The sequence below is a fragment of the Leptopilina boulardi genome, unplaced genomic scaffold (assembly GCF_019393585.1).
Source record: "Leptopilina boulardi isolate dan_hultmark-lab unplaced genomic scaffold, ZJU_Lbou_2.1 LbouV2_202, whole genome shotgun sequence".
Lineage (NCBI taxonomy): Eukaryota > Metazoa > Arthropoda > Insecta > Hymenoptera > Figitidae > Leptopilina > Leptopilina boulardi.
The window spans coordinates 789,389-812,813 of NW_026137755.1; the positions used below are offsets into that span (position 1 = coordinate 789,389).

Genomic DNA, 23,425 nt, shown 5'->3' on the forward strand with positions numbered 1-23,425 from the left:
TTCTCTATTTTTATTTCTATTATTATTATTATTATTATTATGTAAAATAATTTTTAAGTAGATATTTTATATTTAAAGCTAATTTTGCTTAATTTTTGTATTTTCACATATTTTATTAATGCGCCTGAATCAGAGAAATCGGAATCGCTATGTGTGCATTAAAATCGATTTTTTTTGCATTTTAAGAAAATATTTATTTGATTCAAAATATAATTACACTGAAAGAACGAAACTCTACATTCTTTGTGCGGTTACCATATATCTCTAAATTTCATTTTCTTTCACCCTCTAAATCTGAATTAGTAAAAATGTTTACTAATTTGAATTAGTGATATAAATTCTGCCAGGGAAAAAAATATTCTCAAATTGAAAAAAAATAATAACGCTTATAAATTCTTTTCTATTTCTTGAAATATAATAAATATACTCTCTAAATTTGAATTTCTAATTAAAAATAACTAATTTTTACTAAAATATTGGTTTAATTTTTTTGCTTCAGCGATTAGTAAAAAAAAACAACTAATTAATAATAAAAAGTTACTAATTTTGTTCTTTTGTCACAAATTGATTCCTTTTAATTTAATTTTAATACTTGATTAATTTTTTAATTTAATTTTCAACATTGCAAAATTATTTTTATTACTCTATTAAAAAAAAAATTGTTTTCATTCACTTTCTTCACTTTGAAAAAAAAGTTGTTTTTCCTCTAATATGAGAAATTCAATTAATAGATATTGTAAATATCTTTCTTTCGAAAATAAATAATTGAATTTATATATTTTGTTAATTATAAATGAAAATTTTAATTAACGTAGATAACCTGATGGACATCTCTTCCTGTTTTCGCGGGAAACGGTATTGTACACCATCATCAAATGCGGGAAAGTGTTCTCTTCACAATCTCTCTATATGCATACAAAAAAAAATATATATATATATATGTACACACACATAGTAAAATGAACACACGTGTGCGGTGAACCTGCGCATTGTCGCGCAGTGAAGAACGTGCCGCGGATGCAGCTGGAAGCAATTGGGGTTCAAAATATAAGCATCAGAGACGACAAATACACTGATTCTCAAAATACATATACGCCGGTTTTGTTCGAAAAAAAAAAAATAATAAAATAAAAGTAGAAAAACAAAAATCTACTCAGAAAACGATAATTAGGAGAAAGTGGGGAAAAATATGCAGAGGAACATTTCGACAAATAATTATTTAATAAAGGAAGTTGACGATGTTGTTGATTAAGTGTGTTAAAAGAAGTGCACTATAAAAAATATTAAAAATCGTTCAAGTTGAAAGAAATGCGGCTTCCGTGCTTCACAATTCTTCCTTGTGGATTTTAATATTTAAAACAGTAAGTGTTACTATACTAATTATAAAATTATTATTATCATTACTATTTTTATTTTTATTATTATTACTTTTAATATTAATATTTTTATTAATATTATTATTAATATTAATATTATTATTAATATTATTATTACTATTATTATTGCTATTATTATTTTTATTATTATTATAATTAAACTAGCAAATACATTCTTCATTGAACATTGAATGAAACTCTCACTCGAATAGGAAAAAACTACTTTGCATTCAAAATAATAAATAAAAAGTAATTCAATTCTTATTTTATAAAAAATATAAAATTAATATAAAATTTTTTAATAGAACAAAATAAGTTCTTGATAATTTTTTTTCGACCCTCTTAATAAACGATTATTAAGCGCGACGACCCTAACAGCACCAAATGTTCATTTCTTGAAGTGGGAAGTGACTCTTATAAATTTATGACTATACGCAGCTTTTCTCCAAAGTTTTATAGTTTCACGCAGTTGTTCCAATCTCTAGTCTTTTATATTTTTCTCAAAAATAACTTTGTTATTTCAATTCTAGAAAAAAATATATATATATATTTCTAAGGTTTCTCAACGCATATAGGTATTAATAAAAGAATCTAAAAATACGTTATCATTCCTATGGTGAAAGTAAATAAGTAACTGAAGAAAGAAACATTTTTGAATCCCTTGTCCTCAATTAAAAAAAAAAATAAAAATACGCAATAAAATTCAAAAATAAAATTTCTAATTAAAAATTAGAATCATAATTAAAAATATGCAAATTATTAATAATAATAATAATTATTATTATAATTCTTATTTCTACTTTATTTATTATTTATTATATTATATTTTATATATATATATAAAATCAAATAATACGATTCGATTCTTGTTCTCTCAATCAGGTTAACTCCTATAGTCTCAATATATACATAATGATTAGGAGAGATTCAGGCCAAATCGAAATATATACGGCTTCATCAATTTGGTTCACCTCATTTGCAAATTAGAATTTATCAGTTTCTTTTTTATTTTTTGATTCTACAATATTTTTCCAAAAAAAAAAATTTTATCTCTTCTTCCCAGCAGGGGTCAAAAAATAAAAAAAAACCGGTTTTCTATTTTCAAAATTACTTAATATACACTCAGAGGTTTTTTTTTTATTTTGAACCAATTTTTATTGAGCCAAATAAACTTTTGGTTGATACAACCAAGATTCAGTTGTTTCAAACAAAAATTAGGTCGTTCCAAATAAATTTTGGTTGTTTCAAAACAATTTTATTCCGTGCGTTGATTCAGTTTTTCTATTATAAAAGTATATAGGTATGAAAAAAGGCATTGTTAAAAATATATTGATAAAAGCATTTTTCATTTATGATGATTATCATCAAATTTGTGGTTCCTTTTTAAAAATAAATCTCATTCTTATCATAATATTACATCTGATCATAAATTTAGAATATATATATATTTCACAATAAATCCTGCTACAGAAACATGAAATGCATTCCAAGTTTTCTGATTGTGATCGCATATTTATATATATATATATATGAATCGTGCATGGAATTAGGTTTGTTAACTCTTAGAAATTCTTCTATAAACAATCTAACATTTTGTTAGTTAGCAATAAAATTTTGTATAATATAAAATCAAAAAGAAACTTTCTTTTCATTCACACAATATATATTCTCGCGAGCAAGAAGAAACATTTCCCTTAGAAAATTGATTAACTTGCAAATGTTTTACTTTCACTTTAATGACACCTATATGCTTAATTAATCTCGGAGTATATATACGAAAAATTCACACTCATTGTGAAAAAAAAAAAATATATATATATATATGAACAAAAGTGCATTGTCTCTTTTTCATTTGGAACTGTGTGAAGTCACGACAAGGTAGAGGCCAAGTACTGCGAAGAAATGAGAAAGAAAGATTATTCACGTGAAAGAAGAGGAAAAGAGAAATCAACCGTGATCTTAATGATCTCGAGAAAGAGAAACAAAAAAAAACGCATCAGAAAGAAGGAGAGTGAGTGAGAGAGAAATACCGGAAGAAAAATGGTAGGAGAGGCTCCACGAGTTTCACATGACCGAGATATAAACTGTATATACTCATATTATAGTTTTATACACCAGGACAATGATTATGACATGAGATCATTTGCTCGTGGGCTGCCAAACAGTAGCGGATCTCCAACTGCGTTAATTGGACAAAGGTCATATTAACCATAAGTGTTATTTTATATTCGAAAGTGCCGCTTATAAACCCAAGCCTTCTATATGGTCTATAATTACAAAATATATATATACGTTCCACTCACTCAGCAATTACAGTGACACTTTTTTTGTTATTTTAAGTTAAAAACAATTTTTATTTTACTAAAAATTGCCAAAATAACAAAAATGTAATAAAAGAATATTTTAATTACAAATTATTGTACGAAAAAAAAATTGACAAATTCAGAAAGAAGTAATTTTAAATTGAGAGGAAAATTCAAAATGTAAATTAAATTTGGGCCTGATTGGGTACTATCCAGTTTTCCCTATGTGGCCCTCATTAAAGATACTGACTAGCGCCCGACCGGACTGATAAGGTAACAGAAAAATAAAATTTCGCCTTCCTTTTGCAAACAAATTTTCCTGCTTAGTGAATTTTGTTAAACTTTTATCGTTTCGGTTTCTCAATATTATGAATTTTTTCCATTCTCGCAAATTTTTACGATATTTAGCTATATGTAGTCAAAAAAAAAATGTATTGCAACGTTCAGGAAATAAAAAGGAGATATATTAAAATATATGTGTACATGCGGCATTTTCGTAATACACGAGTGAAAGTCCTTCAATTTATTTATACGATGTGGCAAATTAGTACCGGAAAATGTTTCACCACACACTGCCATAAGGTTATTATATTTGTCCATTAAAAATGAAAATAGGGCTACGTTTACTGTCACCCATTACTTTATATTTACTTAAATTTTTAATATTGTATAAAATATAGAACTTTATTAATTTTATAATTATATATATATATTTCTTCTATGTAATTCTGTGTAATATTACACGGCATATTAATGTACCAACAAGTAAGGTACTCGTTACTTTGGTACCAGTTACTTTGGTAACAATTACTTTGATACTAGTTACTTTTGTACCAGTTAATGTGATACCAGTTGCTATGGTACAAGTAACTTTGGTACCAGTAACTTTGGTACCAGTTACTTTAGTACCAGTAAGTACGGTACCAGTTACTTTGGTACCAATTACATTGGTACCAATTACTTTGATACTAGTTACTTTGGTACCAGTTAATGTGATACCAGTTGCTATGGTACCAGTTAATATGGTACCAGTTACTTTAGTACCATTTAGATAATATGGTACCAGTTACTTTAGTACCATTTAGTTACTTTGGTACCAGTAACTTTGGTACCAGTTACTTTAGTACCATTTAGTAACTTTGGTACCAGTAACTTTGATTCCAGTTACTTTGGTACCAGTTACTTTGGTACCAGTTACTTTAGTACCAGTTACTTTGGTACCAGTTTCTTTGGTACCAGTTACTTTGATACTAGTTACTTTGGTACCAAACTAATTGGTATTGGTGAACTAATTACTATTGTACCAGTTACTTTTGTACTACTAATAAGTACGGTACCAGTTTTTTATGGTACTAGTATGATAATAATATATATGTATGGTATCACTATACTAAAAAAATAACATTTATGCGAGAATTACCTCCCGCGAAGTAAGAGACCTTTTTTGTTTTTGTGTCACTTTATATACACTCCGTATAGTGCACACGATTGGAATGCACGTGAATGCGACTAATGCGCGCGAAAGATCATCGAGAGGGAGAATATTATAGAGAGAGGCATATATGTAGTATAACTAATACAAACTTTTGTTGCCAATTACATATATAAATACATATATATGTACATATATAGGAAGCGGGGAAAGGAGCGGCTATTGAGGACTGTGATAGTTTACAATTTAAAGATTTTAAGTTCACAATTTACATGCATGACTGGTTACATGATTATCCCTTTCCAAGTCGTGTTTTTTCTCTATTTAAAAAACAGTAGCACCAACCATTAAGACGACATCAGTTTGTGTATATGGCTTCGCTAAATACATATACATTGAACTGTTCATGTATTTTATGACACATTTACCTACATTCCATTGATATTTCCGTCTCACTCTCTCTTTGTCTTTTATCCTTTTGTCTCCCCCGCGCTCATCTTAGAAGCATTGCAACATCAATAGATTCCCACGCCATATACGCAAAGTCCTTTAATGCATTTCGTTTCTTTATAATAAATAAATATTACATTGCATTTTGCATGAGACTTCTCTTCAAAAAAAAAGAAAAAAAATTAAATAAAATATACACATATGTCATCAACTATTTTCCAACGGTTTCACAAGTTGAATACCCTGATGTAATGATTTTTTTTGGTAGTAATTTAACCAACGGTACAATCGGTAACTGAAACCAAAGTAACTGGTACCATAACAAGTGGTACCAAAATAACTGGTAGCAGAATAACTGGTACCAAAGTATCTGGTACCATAACAAGTGGTACCAAAGTAACTGTAACAAGGTAACTGGTACCATAACAAGTGGTACCAAAGTAACTGGTAACAAGGTAACTGGTACCATAACAAGTGGTACCAAAGTAACTGGTAACAAGGTAACTGGTACCATAACAAGTGGTACCAAAGTAACTGGTACCAAAGTAACTAGTAGCAGAATAACTGGTACCAAGGTAACTGGTACCAAGGTAACTGGTACCAAAGTAACTGGTACCAAAGTTGCTGGTACCAAAGTAACTGGTTCCAAAATAACTGGTACCAAGGTAACTGGTCCGAAGGTAACTGGTACCAAAGTAACTGGTACCAAAGTAACTGGTACCAAAGTTACTGGTACCAAAGTATCTGTTACCATATTAACTGGTACCAAAGTAACTTGTTCTTAAGGAAATGGTACCAAAGTAACTGGAACCGTTATAACTGGTACCATAGCAGTTGGTATTGAAGTAACTTCTCAGGTTTCCTGAAGAGGGACGCATAGGGAAAACTGGAAAGTGCCCCATCAGGCCCACGTTTCAATTTCTTCACTTAGTGGAATATTTGTTAATGATGAAAAATTAAATTAACAATAACTCCCACTATTTATTCGCCAAAACACATGACTGGTTTTCTGAGGAGGCGTGACAAACGATTAGATTGGAATGTGGTGAGGTGTAGAGTGTGCAAGGTTAAAAAAGATGAAGGCATGGAGGCTATAAAGCTACACATCGTCGGACGCTCCCTCATATTTTATATATATATATATATATATACTGTAAATATGTATAGGTGACCTTGTTTTAGCTTCTGATATAGGCGAGTTTTGTTGCAAAGTTTCTAAATTCACAATGATCAACTGGGCGTGAAGTAATTCATTTTCAAAACAAAAGAAAAGCTCAATCCATATACTGATTAATGATATAATTTTAGATATATATATATATTTTCTTTCTTCGGGATATTCAATTTCTTTTTAATGTACATTTAACTGATCTTAATAAAGATTTCATTTGAAAATTAAGTGCATCGCTAAATTTTTTTTTCTCTTTTTTTTTAATCATGATGAGAGGAATTTTTCTGCGGGTCTTCAGATAGCAAATCTTTTTGCGAGAGTTATATGCCGCACTTAAGAATAAGTGCTTTTGTGTCGAAGTGAAAGTAGTGGGTTCACTTGATACATACATATATATATATATAAGTTAATTCAGTTAAAACTGGAAAGGCTTTAATTTGTGTGTGAATCATTTATAAATTACAGTTGTTGTTTAGATAATTAAGCGTCACGTATCTTGAAAAACATGATTCTATTTAAATAGTTTATTTTATCGTGAATATAATTAAGATTATATATGCATATGAAAATAAGTCATTATACAACTATTTTTGGTATATGTGTATTAGAATGTAAAAATAAAAAGTATTTCTTTTTTTGATAATTTATGATTTGGTTCATTTTAAAAATCGCGTCGAAATCTTTCTGTCGATTGTTTCTCGGTCATTTGTTTAAAAAAATTTTTTTAATTAAATTATTTAAAAAAAAAAATATTATATTTTTCATATGTTAATGTCGTTCATGTTATTTGTGTTCACTAAAATTTGGGACACCTCGACCACACTGTCTCTGATGGAGGACTTTCTTTTCAATACAAAATAATGCATACCAGTGAGATACAAAATAGTGACTATCTTCAAACGCTACAAAGGCAAGCTTTGTTCTTGTCGCTAACTCTTTAGAATGTTAAATACCAAGTCCTTGAGAAGTTTTTATTCCCCGTTATTATGAATATAGCGATAAATATTTTGTATTAAAAAAAATAAAACAATTTTATTTTTATTTAAAAATTTGGAACAAAAAAATTTAATAAATAGTATAAATTTTTAAATTAAACTAATTGTTAAGAACAGAAAAATTTTCACAGGAATTTAAAATTGACAGCCGAAAGGAATTCAATTTTTTTTTTTTTTTTTTTTGCTCTCTGTGATGATTTTATAATATAGGTCAAGAAGCACGTTTCAATATTTAATGAATTGGCATTTGTATTGGGAGAGAGAGAGAAAGAGAGAGAATGAAAGATGCCTTGGGGTCAACGTGGGCTAGACCGTCAAACCAGTTTCGCCTCGTAATGTGACGTTACTGTTATTATGCTGAGCAAAATTAACCTACATGTGTCATTAGGTCCTACCTCTACATTCTACAATATTCCTCTCTTTTTATCTTGCTCCATTCAAGCTTGTCTCATTCAATTTAACATCAGTTTGTCTCATATACCAAAATACATTTATTTAGCATATATAATAATTTTCTTTTACTTCCAACACTCAACAAAGAGCATGTTTTTTTATAATTTCATCTAATTATAATAAATTAACTGCTTTAATTTCTCCTGTCAACGCATGTAATCTGTCCAAGAAAGTGCGCACATTAAATGCTATATAATCTTTTGTCACATATGCGATACAACATTCAATTTAAATTACTTTCTATATTATAATATATGAATATTATTATAGCCAATCATTTTTGTGCAAAAATTATTAGGATATTACAGAAAAATAAATTACTACGCGTGCAGTTATAGTGCGTTTAGAGAGAACAAAAATTCACATCAAGGGGACACTAATTAATCTTATTTATATACTAAAGTGAAAATAATAATTAAATACGATCAGATAATTAAGACATTAAATTGTTTTTATATAGAGAGAAATAGAATAATTGGTTTTAATAATAAAGAAGACATACGAGTATGTCAAAAGATACTATTTAATATGAAAAAAAAAATTTCAAAATATTTAAAAATTTATAAATATATTTTCAGTGCTACAAAAAAAAATTTCAATTATGTTACATTGTATATCTAAATTAAATTAACCAAAACATATTTCTTGATTGTTAGAGCATAATATAAGAAAAAACCGTTACTTCGCGCGGCATAAAACCTAATTATACACGATCCGTTGTACATTCCAATATAATGCCTTCAACCAGTGATCTTGTGAATATAGACGTTAATAATAATAATAATATATAATACGGTAATAAAACGACAAAGAAACAATAAAAACAACATTCTTGAAGAGAGCAAAAAAAAATATATATATACAGGGAGCTTTTAAAATCATTTACTTCCTTTTTTGTAGCATAATATAAATTAGACTACCACTTCTAGGATATAGAAAGTTGCATATATATGAATGCAAATAGATATATAGTTACACTTGAGATGGAAAGGTTTTCAGAGAGAGAGAGAGAGGAAAAAAGAAAGAGTAAATAAAGTAAGATAGAAGGGGGGAGGTTAAAATGAGAAGGAGGATGGTAACTCCTTTGCCCCTTCGTCCTTTTCTTTGACATTTACGCGCCTTATGTTCGCAAATTGAGAAAGGAGATATAATATATTTACATGAACTTCCTTCATTCCATGATAATAAACTTCTTCTTAACAAGGATCAAGTCCACGCTTAATTATCATGAGATGAATGAATTCCAAGTTGAGAAAGTGTCAGGAATCATAAATGTCAGGAAGTATAACTGATATATACGTATGTACATGCGGTATTATAGTAGAAATAGTTTATATCTCGCTAACAAAATTAAATATAAAATTCACTTTACGTTCACTTTTATTATTGTACTTTATATAATTATTTATTCTTTATAAATTAATCTTTTTAATAAATATTTTTTTATTATTATATATATTAATTGTATAAATAAGATAAAAATTATTGTCCCGCTCATAGTAATAATAACTCAAGTGGAAATTGAATGATTTGTCCTCGGTCAAGGTAAAAATTAATATTATTATTATATTGATTATTAAAATAGATAAATAGAAGGCCATATTTATTTTTTTAATAATAATAATAATAAAAATAATATTAAATATTAATTAAATAATACTTATATATATTTATTAATGTTCATTGATCTAGATTTCACACAAGACTTAAATAAAAATAGTAACTCTCCTTAAAACTTTTCATAAAAAAAATATATATATAAATATAAGAAAGGCATTAGAAAATGATTACAAGTAGGTTCTTTGAATGTTGGCTATAAATTGCAAATACCAATGTGAAATAAGTAGCAATTCTCAGATGAAGCGATACTTGAGTTATTCTCAATGAGCCACTTAATGTTGAATAATAATTAATTTTTATGCTTTTAAATATATATATTGCTACTGTGCAGAACAAAAGTTATTTTTTTCCGTCATTGATTTTTATTATTAAAATGAAATAATAATAATAGTAAAAAAAAATAATAGTAATAATAATAATAAAAGTTGGTAGGTACTATTTGCAGAAATTTTTCTTTTTAGAGATGAGAATAATAATAAAAATAGTAATAATAAAAAATTAGAGGTACTATAACTTACAGATGAACTTTTTTTTTTTTTTTCAGAGATGAGAAGTGAGGTAGGAGAATGGTTGCCCACGTGCGTCGGTTCGCCAATTTGCATCCTACTTCTCTCTTGGTCACTGCTCATATACCAGAACCAACCATCTTCTTCAAAAAGAAGAATAGATATCCTGACGGTAGCAATTCTTACAGAAAGTCTCGTTCATCAACTTGGTTTATTATTGTACGCAATAATCACACTAATACGGCCAGCCAATCATTTTGGAGGTAACTGGAAAATAAAGAAAAAAAAAATTCAAACATTTTTCATATTAAACAATTTATTTTATTAATTAAAGAGAATAAATTATTTTTTTCAAAAAATAAAAATAGGTAAAAAATATTTTTTAATATTAAAAATTATTTTGAATATAACATTTTTCGTATATAAAATGGGGGGGGGGTGGAGAGGAAAATCACATTTAATAATAATAATAATAAATTCCATTAAACAAATTATGAAATATTATTAATTATTTTTCATCATCAATCTTGACCAAGTGTCATTAATCATGAATAAAAGAAAGAGAAAAAAAAAATTCAGTTCGACGCTTGGATGCACAAAATGATTATAGTATTGTTTCATGTATAAACGTCTGTATCTTATAACAATGCGAGGCGGCGGCGTCTATAATCAACATTACGTAAATCCATCAGCAACAATATAATTATTTCAGTGGGAGTGACCTTTCGGTGTCATTGCAATGGCTATAATTGAAATGTTAAATTGGGCCAGTCAAATATAATCTATATAATAATTTTTACAAAATTATAATATATATATACACAAAATCAATCATTTTTAATTTGTATGAAAATTTTATTTTATTTAAATAAATAAATAATTATATCACTGATTTTTGATAATGATCTATGGATCATAGATCTAACGATGAATTTATGAATCTTTGGGTCAATGACTTTAGTTGTATGAAATTTATAAATCCATGATCTTAGAATCTTTTAGATAGAGATTAATGATTAATAAGGATTAATGATCTATTGATTTCTGGATCTTATGATCTATAGATGAACGATCTATTGTTAATTATATTATGTATATTTTTTTCTTATTATTTATATTTACGTAGTATATTTATAACATATTCTTAATTATATCATATTTATTATCAATGGATCAATGATCTATAGGAATCCGTATGGATATATATAATCTGTGGATCAATGATCTATAGATTAATGTTCATGATTTCAGATGAATAGATATATGAACTTATATTTTATAATTATTTGACCTATGGATTAACGATCTATGGATCTATAATTTATGTATCAATGATCTATAGATCTATGATCTATAGATCGTATATCTATGGATTATAGATCTATATAGATTATAGAACTAACTATAACTTTATCAATCTTCGGGTCAATGACTTTAGTTGCATAAATTTATTAATCCATGATTATTGATTTCTGGATCAATGATCTATGGATCAATAATCTATGGATCAATGATCTATAGATCAATTATCTATAAATCAATTATCTACGGATCTATGATTGTATAAATTTATAAATCCATGATTATTGATCTATGGATTAATGACCCGCGTGAAAAACGAACTATGGGAAAAAGCTATCAAAAGCTGGCAAAAGATGGGAGAAGATTTTCGCCATTGTTTTTAAGTTTTATCCCATACTTCAAAGAATTGCAAAAAGCTCACAAACCATTGCTTATGAGCCTTTCCCATACTTTTTTTTAATATCATATAACATTGCTAAAATCTTGCCAAAGTATTGCAAAAATATGGGAATAAAATAAAGTCAATTTTTTCTAACTTACTTCTTATTTTTCTCATTTTTTTTCTGAAAATCATTGCAAAACAATGGGAAAAAGATTAATAAAGAAAAAATTTATTTTTCTCATTTTTTCATCTTTAAAAATTAGATTTTTAAAGTATTGCTAAAACCTGGCAAAAATATACGAACAAAATTAATCAATTTTTCTCGTTATTTTAGCTTTAAAAATCTGATTTTTGAAGTATTGCAAAAATATGGGAATAAGATTTTGAAAGAAAAAATCAATTTTCCTCTATTTTTCAACTTTGAAAATTTGATTTTTAAAGTATTGCAAAAATATGGGAAAAAGATTTTGAAAGAAAAAATCAATTTTCCTCTATTTTTCAACTTTAAAAATTTGATTTTTAAAGTATTGCAAAAATATGGGAAAAAGATTTTGAAAGGAAAAATCAATTTTCCTCTATTTTTCAACTTTAAAAATTTGATTTTTAAAGTATTGCAAAAATATGGGAAAAAGATTTTGAAAGAAAAAATCAATTTTCCTCTATTTTTTAACTTTAAAAATTTGATTTTTAAAGTATTGCAAAAATATGGGAAAAAGATTGGTAGTGAAAAAATCAATTTTCCTTATTTTTTAAACTTTAAAACTGTTTTTTAAAGTATTGCGAAATCATTGGAAAAAGATTGGAAAGAAAAAATCAATCTTTCTCGATTTTTCAGCTTTAAAATTTTGATTTTTAAAGTATTGCAAAAATATGGGAAAAAGATTTTGAAAGAAAAAATAAATTTCCTCTAATTTTCAACTTTAAAAATTTGATTTTTAAAGTATTGCAAAAATATGGGAAAAAGATTGGAAAGAAAAAATCAATTTTCCTCTAATTTACAATTTTAAAAATTTGATTTTTAAAGTATTTTCCTCTATTTTTCAATTTTAAAAATTTAAGTTTTAAAGTATTGCAAAAATATGGGAAAAAGATTTTGAAAGAAAAAACCAATTTTCCTCTAATTTTCAATTTTAAAAATTTGATTTTTAAAGTATTTTCCTCTATTTTTCAATTTTAAAAATTTGAGTTTTAAAGTATTGCAAAAATATGGGAAAATTGATTTTTCCTTTCAAAATCTTTTTCCCATATTTTTGCAATACTTTAAAAATTTAATTCTTAAAGTTGAAAAATAGAGGAAAATTGATTTTTCCTTTCAAAATCTTTTTCCCATATTTTTGCAATACTTTAAAAATCCAATTTTTAAAGTTGAAAAATAGAGGAAAATTGATTTTTTCTTTCAAAATCTTTTTCCCATATTTTTGCAATACTTTAAAACTTAAATTTTTAAAATTGAAAAATAGAGGAAAATACTTTAAAAATCAAATTTTTAAAATTGTAAATTAGAGGAAAATTGATTTTTTCTTTCCAATCTTTTTCCCATATTTTTGCAATACTTTAAAAATCAAATTTTTAAAGTTGAAAATTAGAGGAAATTTATTTTTTCTTTCAAAATCTTTTTCCCATATTTTTGCAATACTTTAAAAATCAAAATTTTAAAGCTGAAAAATCGAGAAAGATTGATTTTTTCTTTACAATCTTTTTCCAATGATTTCGCAATACTTTAAAAAACAGTTTTAAAGTTTAAAAAATAAGGAAAATTGATTTTTTCACTACCAATCTTTTTCCCATATTTTTGCAATACTTTAAAAATCAAATTTTTAAAGTTGAAAAATAGAGGAAAATTGATTTTTTCTTTCAAAATCTTTTTCCCATATTTTTGCAATACTTTAAAAATCAAATTTTTAAAGTTGAAAAATAGAGGAAAATTGATTTTTCCTTTCAAAATCTTTTTCCCATATTTTTGCAATACTTTAAAAATCAAATTTTTAAAGTTGAAAAATAGAGGAAAATTGATTTTTTCTTTCAAAATCTTATTCCCATATTTTTGCAATACTTAAAAAATCAGATTTTTAAAGCTAAAATAACGAGAAAAATTGATTAATTTTGTTCGTATATTTTTGCCAGGTTTTAGCAATACTTTAAAAATCTAATTTTTAAAGATGAAAAAATGAGAAAAATAAATTTTTTCTTTCTTAATCTTTTTCCCATTGTTTTGCAATGATTTTCAGAAAAAAAATGAGAAGAATAAGAAGTAAGTTAGAAAAAATTGACTTTATTTTATTCCCATATTTTTGCAATACTTTGGCAAGATTTTAGCAATGTTATATGATATTAAAAAAAAGTATGGGAAAGGCTCATAAGCAATGGTTTGTGAGCTTTTTGCAATTCTTTGAAGTATGGGATAAAACTTAAAAACAATGGCGAAAATCTTCTCCCATCTTTTGCCAGCTTTTGATAGCTTTTTCCCATAGTTCGTTTTTCACGCGGGGATCTATGAATTAATTATCTATGTATCAATTAGCTATGGATCAATTATCTATGGATCTATGATTTGTGGCACAATTATCTAAGGATCTATGATCTATGGATCTATGATCTATAGATCTATGATCTACAGATCACATAAAGATATACGGAAAATGAATACAATTAAACAGTTGAACTCTTTCAAGATTTTAAAGTGAAAAAAAAATGCAAAAGCATATTTACTATATTGAAGAATATATATATATTGTATATATATAAATTTGAAGTATGTTTTTTTGCTGACATTATTATTTTCTTGTAAAATTCAAAGGCATTGAAATATTTTTCATTATAAAAGTTTTAATATCCAACAATTATCTTTTTCTGACAACACATTAAAGAATTCGCTTTTATACCAGATCCAATTACTACTTCTTCTTCCAATTTGCAATTACCACCCAATTACTGCATACTTGATGCACTTTTTAACACCATTTTTTTTTCTTATCCATATATAGCATTCTCTTAACATTTTACCCGCACAATTGCCCCGGAGAGTCCACATTTATCCACGTGCGGTATATTTCATTCATTTTTTTGTTTGTTTTTGTTTTCTTGTCGAATCAACTGAAGCACATAAATCTTTAATACTTTTTTCTGTTTTTTTTTTTTTTTTATTTTATAGAATTATGTTCGACCTTGGTGTGGATGCTGAACTCGTCGAGTATCCTTCAGGAGTTGACTTTGACGTCAATCGCCATCTTTGCAGCGATTAGCAAACAGGAAAACTTGAACCTAACGAAAAATCATCTCAAGTATCATGTTGTTTGTCTTAGTGTTGTTAGTGCGTGTATTGGCGTAACAGGTATTCTCAATTTTGAACAAAAAATTTGTGTTTTTCTACCACAAGAAATATCATTGAAATATGGAATTTTTATAAATTCATTGAGAATATTATTATTAATGACATCGCTATTGAGTTTATTTATAAATTTATTTAAAAATTCATGTCGTCCTGTTAAAAGTGAATTATTAAAATCAGTATCCGATTTATCGGAAGCAAGTTCAAAAAATTCATCTGGAGCTTATGAATGCCATCAACAACATTGGGAGCCATCGAGTGGTTCTTGCACTAGTGGCTCAACAAATAGCAGGACCTGTTTGAAAAAAAAGAAGATTCAAGTTGATGAGGCCAGTGGAAGGTCCACCGTTTTCAGCATTCTTTTCGTCTGTTATATTTTCGACAGTCTTCCAACTTTGGTAAGAATTTTTGTATTTTTATTCCAACAAATTTTCGTATAAGTTTTTAATTTTCAAACAATTCAAAATGGCGGATCCAATATGGTGGTAAAAATTAAAATTTTGATTGCATTCAATTTGTTAAAATTGAAAATAATTATGTGACCCAAAAAAAATCACTTCAGTGCGAGTTTTCAATTTAAAGTACCACACACAACGATTTTTTTTTTTTTTATGTATTTATAGTTTTTGCGAGCTCTGACCGCGAAGACATTTCGTAATACACGAAACTGCATGTAACAGGCCAAGCATAACGCCAACCGCGGCATAATGGACTGAACGGTCAAATTATTATTGTAGGCAGTAGTAGAATATTTGTAACTGTAGATTCTATCGCTAACGAGAAGAGTGGATTGCATTTTGCCTCGTGAGCCACTTTATCATGATATATATTTCATATTATTAGAAGATTGTGAACAATGAGTCATATTATGATCTCGAAATTTATTATTTTAATTTCAAGCAAATAATGGACCACTTCAGTTTTTCTAGAAAATATATTTTTAAAAAACTAACAAAAATTGTGTTTTTTTTTTAAATTATTAAAATTAACAATACCGTGATTCAATTCAATAGATGTTTAATTAAACAAATAATAAATTTTACCACTCCTGCGTTCGTAAAATATATATAATGATCGAAAGTTTATTTTTAATACAATCGTGCGTGCAAACTCGAGCCGGAAACTGGCTTCGTTGAACTTCCAATGCGACTTCCGGAAGTGAAATAAAATGAAAATACAACTACTCGATTGGGATTTTTTTTTTAATGCGACTCTATATAGAGCACACGAGAGTATTATATACAAACTTAACGAATTATGTTTCATATTATATATATATATAATTTACGTAATAATAAAAAAAATCGTGTTTTCAATTAAAATCATAATTTCAAAAAAAAAGAAGTTTTCACAAACTGCAAATTACAGAAAAAAAATATGTGTCTTCATTTAGCTAACATTGATTTTCTAATTACGTGGTAAGATTGAAACTTCACTTTCTAATGGTTCTTATTAATTATGATTTCAATTTTTAATTATCAAGAATCATATACATTAAAGTCTACCATCAAGATATGATTTCGAAAAGCAATCTTGAAAATATTCTGTAACATGAGTGAATTTTTATTTATTCAATGATATTTCGCTGTAACTATAATTTTATTCGAAAAAAAATCAATTTCTAGTTTATTAATTTGAAATTTTCATTTCAAGTAAAATATTATTAGATTAGATTTATCAAAATAATCGAAATTTTAATTATAAATTTACATATTTCGATCAATTTTTTTTTTTTTTCCTCTTTCAAATATAAAAAGGAGTTTAAAAATTGATTTTAGTTACGTAAAATAATTTTTGTACTAATTTAAATGATTCAATATATAATCTTATATATTTCACATTCATCAGTAAACCTTTCTCTTCTAATTTAATTTTTACCAATCTTTTTTATTTTATAACAAATTTGTTACAGAAATAAAGATTAATATATAATTTCTTCTATTCAAAATAATTATGCAATATTATAATATTGAAAAAAAAAATTCTATGCGCAGTACAAGTGAAAGTAGATTCTTCTATTGTACATTTTTCTATTACAAAAGAAGAGACATAGCTTTAAGATTTCTCTCTATTCAAAAACAATGAGATATTTAGTTCTTTTGCTGATTTGAACCTTTAATTAAAATTTTCATTTGATTTTCTTTTTTTGTGATCGAATTTTCAAATAATCATTTTTGAAAAATTATGTCACTAAATTAGCATATTCAACGTAACACGATGTTGTAAATTAAATCTTAATTACTCATCGATAATTAAATATGTAGTTCAACTTTTTTTTTGTGCTAAGAAATGGAAAATTAAATTAAAAATAGAATTAAAACAATATTTAAAAATAAAAATATTTTCTCGTTCACTTTTTTGTTAATATTTAGTTTCTAGAATATCCTAATGCATTTTATAAAATATGCCTCTCAAATAAAAAAAAGTATTTGCATTGATTAAGCTATAAATACCAATTAAAAGAAATCAACTTCTTTAGATGCAGAAACAGTTTAGTCCGAGTATGAAATCACATTTTATATAGCCATCTGTATGTACAAATATATATATATATAGAGAGAGAAACTGCTCATCATAAGCGAGAGTATGTGAGGGGATTACATGTTGAGTTGTATTAACGCGTGCTATTTTCTAATTAGGTACACTAGTTTCGATTTCATACCACGTACTAGACCGGCTTCGTAACACACTCGGCAAAGCATATTTTTTTTCAATACACTCTCATTGAAAAGTTTTCTATATATACAAGATTTCAATACACTCTTAATTTCAATCCATTTAAAGAAAATACATACAAAATGTTTATATACACACATACACATAATTATACGCACATTAAATACAAATAGTAAGAAATTTACACTTTTCCTTGTAGTAAACATATATATATGTATATAAAAAATGAATAATTAATCATGAATATGTGTGTATTGTATTTTAATAAAGATACTTTTGAAAGCGCAACCGAATATTTTCACTAGCGGGGACGAACGTTAATATTATAAAATCGAAAGCCTATGAAGAATGTTTTTTTATTTGTAATGAGAAACAAAATGAAATGGAGCACTAAGTGAAACACGTTTTTCATTCAAAAGATCATATTTAGACAGGTATACTTCAATTGACTTTTTGATTAATATTATATTTCTAGATATAACTTTCAATAGTAAAAAAAATTAAATATTAAAGAGAGAGTTGATGTCAAATAATCTCTGAATATTTACCAGTGAAAGTTCTATTTTTTGTTTAAAAAAATATTTGATCGAAAATGACAAATTCAAAATTTTCGATTAATGACGACGAAAATAAGAAAAAAATATTTACAAAAAAACAATAGTTTCAGGTTATAAGAACTAGTTGCGTAGGAAGATGCGCAGAAGTTAGCTCTAATTTACTTACCGGCTAATGTCGGTAACAAAGATTATTTGAATCAAAATAAATTATTTTTAGTTCATTTTGAACAATATTTTCGATATTTTGTGAAAACAATTATAGAAATGATTTTCTACAACCACTTTTATTATTATTGTTATAGTAATTGTTTGCATTTTATATATGGAAGAGAGAATTAGTTTTACGTAACTTTTCATTATTAGTAGTGCGCTGCGAAATTAAATATATATAAATACGTCGAGAAGAGAAAAAGAGAACAGTCTCAGGAATGAGGAAGAGATTCTTGTATGCGCATTTAAAAGAATCTGATGACTTTTCTGGCGAAAGCATATAAACCCCATGTTTTCATTTTTACGTTGATATTTGCTCTATCTCTTTTTAGTTGTTTTCTGACTAAAGTTTTTCCTATTTCTTTTTTTTTGAACTGATCAAGAATCCGGTATTACGTTTTAAACTATGTAAAAATTTACTTCATATAAAAAAAAAATGCTTTTAAAACATCGCTTATTTCTGAACAAACAAAATTACAAGGCTAATTTTTATTACTGTGCGGTTGTTAAAATCCGTTAGAATTTCAAAAAAAAAAAAAAAGTGAAAATAAAATCCCTAAATGAATATAAGATGAAAACCAGAAGAGGCCTAATCATATTAAATGTTTCAGATAATCTCCATTTGGCCAGAACTATTCAAAGATTTTTGTACACCACAAAACTTAGCCACATGGCTACCACTGTTGAAAGACACACTTCTTCCTGTATTTCTTGCAATGTTCGATAAAATGTTCTGTCGCTATGTGGCCAAAGTCTATACAAAACAAGATCATTCAATGAAGATATCACACGGTATGTTCAATATTCAATTAAATCCATAAATTTTCGAAAATAAATTTCAATTGTATACAAGAAATTAGTTAAGAGAAATTGAATCCTATTTGAAAATTATATTATATAATTTTATAAAATTAAAAGTGAATCCGAATTACTTTCACTATAATAAAAAGTCCTTCATATAAACTAAAGATTCGTATCTGAATTTGTTATTATGTTTTTATTAATGTTTGAAAGTATATTTTCATTTTTTTTTTCTATTTAATATTGTTATTCTATGGAAAATAACTATCGGAAGTAGTGGTTACATTAAAATCAATTTAATGCCTTTTTGTAAACTTCCCTTCTATTGAGGTTACTAACTAGAAATTCATTTCCTTGCATTGACAAAAAGACTGGCTTCCTTTTATTTAGTCAGCAATGTCAGTAATTTCTCACTTTCATGTACCAATTGTAATATAATTTAGGTTAAATAAAAAATAATTTAACAATACTCGACTTTTTCCACTGCAAACTCGAATTTCTTTAGAAATATTTTATTAAACCAATTGAAACATAAATAGCTAAAATATTATAAAATTGAATACTACACTGTATTTTTTTTTCTTATAATTTCCATGCTATACAACTTAGGCAGTATAGATGGAAAATTTCGTCATTTTGAACACGACGCTGAATACAAGTTGCAGCTGAATTTAAATCACGGTTTAAAATTCCCTCTTACAAACGGAAGTCTCTATGGACGATTGCATAATCATCAGAACAGAGGTGTGTCACTTTTTATGATCCTTAATATTCAATAGCTTAAATTAAACAAGAATCATATCGTTGAGCATGAACGAATCTTAAATTTTTTTCCGTTTCCTTTTTTTTTAAAGCGAGAACTGGAACTATTACCATGGGGATTCAACATTATCCAAGGTCACAATCTACAAATGATGATAATGCCTATGGGTCTCTTTCGCCGGAAGTTGCATCCTTTACAAGTTCAACTTTCGAACCACGTATTGATCCACCAGTCAAAACATCGTTCGAACAACAACAACAACGAAATAACAGAGATTATGAAAATTTCGAATATGGCAAACGAAGAAAAGTTGGTAGCACTGATGTTTTTGGACAGAATTTAGAGAATCTCGTGCAACTTGATAATCCATCGAAAAGAAAATTTACAAAAAGTTTAGATGAAATTCGCGAAGAAGTGCCGAGGAAAATTGATAGAAGTGTTCCTGGTTTGGAAAATTTAGTAGCGGGATTGGAGAAAAATAGATCAGATGAAGTGCAATTCCAAAGGAATGCTGTTAGAAGAAACCAAAGTTTCGATCAAGCGAGGTGGGTATAAAAGAGACTGCTGTTATACTTCCTGTTACTTATATTATTACGATTATTACGATTATTACGATTATTACGATTTGTTACTGTTTCTGTTATTATTACAATTTGATTTTCATAAATTTTTAATCAGCTCAAGATGATTCCTAAACCTAATACCTAAAACAGAAAAAATCATTAAAAACAAAAATTATAAATGTAACACAATAAAGAATTTTTTCCATGTAATTTAGTATGGAATAAAACTCAAATTATCTCCCTTAAGAACTTGAATTAATTTATAAACTAAATTTCTGAAAAAAATGCCACTTAAACAATTTTTATTTCAGTTCAGTGCAATTTGAAAATTTCAAAGCGAAATATTTCAACCTTGGTAGATTTCCACGACAAGGAATGGACTCGAGGACATATGATATTAAAAAGGATGCGATTAGACGTGATCAGTTACAAGCTCTACATTCGAAACAAAACGCCGAGGATAATGATGCCGATTATGAATCTTCGGATGACGAAAGCTGTGACCTTGAAAGTGGTGATTTTGATACTATGAGCTCATGTAAAAGCAGAGCGAGAAGTTGTTGTTCAGTTACAACTGTTGCTAACGATGACTTTGAATTTTTCCAAAGGAAAGGAACTAAGGTAAAAATACTTTAATTTTCAATGACCCTTATTTATACTTCGATACAATCACTTTTTCTAATTTTACTTGTTATATTCAAACTTTACCATTCATGGATGAGAAATCTGTTTATAAGAATTCAACTTTCTAAATTTTTTTTTTCTATCATCTCATCTCTCAATAAAATTGAAAAAGAATTTCATTTTATTTTTCTAAAAATCCATTAGATTCAAACAAGTTTCAAATTCACATAAATTTGACGATTATATTTAGGAAATAATAATCAAAAAAGACTAACAGTTTTATATAATATAAATTTTGTAGGTGGAATTATTGCCTCTCAAAAAAGGTAATGGAAGTAAAATAAATATGCGTACATTCACGCCAAAAATCATTGAAAATGAAGCAACTCCAACAGGGACTGACAATAGTAGAAATGAAAAAATTGACACAAAACCAGTTATTCAATCATATCATTTAAAAAAGAAAATCACTGCCGGATATTCAATGAACGATATCGATAAAATCGATAATAATACAATAATGCCAAATCTTTCAATGGAAAGTCTTCGCAGTATACTCAAAAATACTGACGTCAGTTATCTCGACAGTGGGGAAATTTGTAGGCACGATATTGGTGGATCTGTTCCTGATTTCAAGAAAATATTTCTCACCGAATTCATTTAGAATTAAATTCTTTATTGTATAGTCAATCATAAATCAAAAAAAAAAATAATAATTTCTTTCTTTTCTATTAAACATAAAAAAAAATAATTTAACACAATTCTTGTACATAAATAATTGTTCGTTATGCTAATTTATGATTCAAAGGTAAAATTAATTAAGAAAATGTAGAAAAATATTGATTTTAACTGACTAGAATGCGATTTATGTGAGAAATCGTTGAACGTAACCAGAGCGATGATAAAATTTATGTGTATATATTTTGTATATGTATATCGCACTACTTAATATTCAAAAAAATGTTAATAATTATATCAAATAACTCAAATGAACCGGACGTTAATTAAAAACAAAAACATTATAATATTGAGAAAAAAAAAATAATCCGTTGACTATATTATATGGTCAAATGAGATTTTAAAAAACTAAACATTGTCATAAAACTGTACTATTTTATTATTAATTAATTTTTCAAATAGAAAACCTAGTTTTATTTGAAAAATAAATTAATAACTTTTATATCTTCAAAAAAAAAATTAAGCGATGACAATATAATTTTACTTTAGAAAAGTTTAATCTTTAATAGATAGTATTTTATGTGTCAATTGAAATAATGTAAAAATAGTTTTCTTATTAATTCATCGACAAATTTGTAATTGCGCAATTATAATTAATTTTGTAATATTTTTAGAAGAAAAAAAACATAGTTCACTAAATCCATCAAAATGGAAAAATATTTAAAAATTGTGAAATTAATACAAAATTAACGAAATTGAATATTGCTTTATATAATTTTCTAATATACTCAATTGTAAAAATGTAAATAGTCATAATATGTATGTGAAATTTAAAATAAAAATATGTAAAGTCTGTTTCTTAAAAATATTTGTCCATTTTTTAAATTGTTTTTTTTTTGTTTTAATTGTTATTAATTATGAAATTAATATTTAAATTATATAAATTATTAATCATGAAATAAATAATTTATAGTTGAAAAATAATGAAATGAAAAATATAGAAATTAAAGAAATTGATTTCGATTTACCCCTTTATAATACAACCCGCATTACACGTGTGTATAAAATTTGGAATTCATTAATTTTCTTATTTAGAATTCATTTAAATTTTTGTAATTAAATTGTAAATCAATTTTGTTAATATTTCTTGTGCCTATTTTTGAAAAAAAAGATTAAAATAATAAAAAAGAAGTAATAAAAATTGTAATATACCTCTATATTTTATCCTTCGTTTA

General features: G+C 26.4%; 1 protein-coding gene across 2 annotated transcripts; it reads left to right on the forward strand.

The window, feature by feature from the left end:
- Positions 1 to 898: 898 nt before the first annotated feature.
- Positions 899 to 22,842, forward strand: LOC127278394 (uncharacterized). 2 transcript variants are annotated; one of them, XM_051300105.1, is made up of 8 exons: positions 899 to 1,361; positions 10,345 to 10,569; positions 15,142 to 15,716; positions 19,373 to 19,553; positions 20,181 to 20,306; positions 20,417 to 20,870; positions 21,200 to 21,509; positions 21,814 to 22,842. In XM_051300105.1, the coding sequence occupies exons 2-8, from the start codon at positions 10,347 to 10,349 to the stop codon at positions 22,174 to 22,176; spliced, it is 2,232 nt and encodes a 743-aa protein (XP_051156062.1). In that variant the 5' UTR covers positions 899 to 1,361; positions 10,345 to 10,346; the 3' UTR covers positions 22,177 to 22,842. The 2 variants fall into 2 exon arrangements, with proteins under 2 accessions (XP_051156062.1, XP_051156061.1); XM_051300104.1 differs by having other exon boundaries at positions 20,172 to 20,306; positions 21,814 to 22,841.
- The last annotated feature ends 583 nt before the right edge of the window (positions 22,843 to 23,425 follow it).

What these genes read in the sequence shown, in the direction of transcription:
- LOC127278394 (XM_051300104.1), top strand. Translation starts at nt 10,347, where the DNA reads ATGAGAAGTGAGGTAGGAGAATGGTTGCCCACGTGCGTCGGTTCGCCA. An exon ending in TTCAATGAAGATATCACACG is followed by an intron (nt 19,554 to 20,171) that starts GTATGTTCAATA and finishes TATACAACTTAG; the next exon opens with GCAGTATAGATGGAAAATTT. An exon ending in TCCAAAGGAAAGGAACTAAG is followed by an intron (nt 21,510 to 21,813) that starts GTAAAAATACTT and finishes TAAATTTTGTAG; the next exon opens with GTGGAATTATTGCCTCTCAA.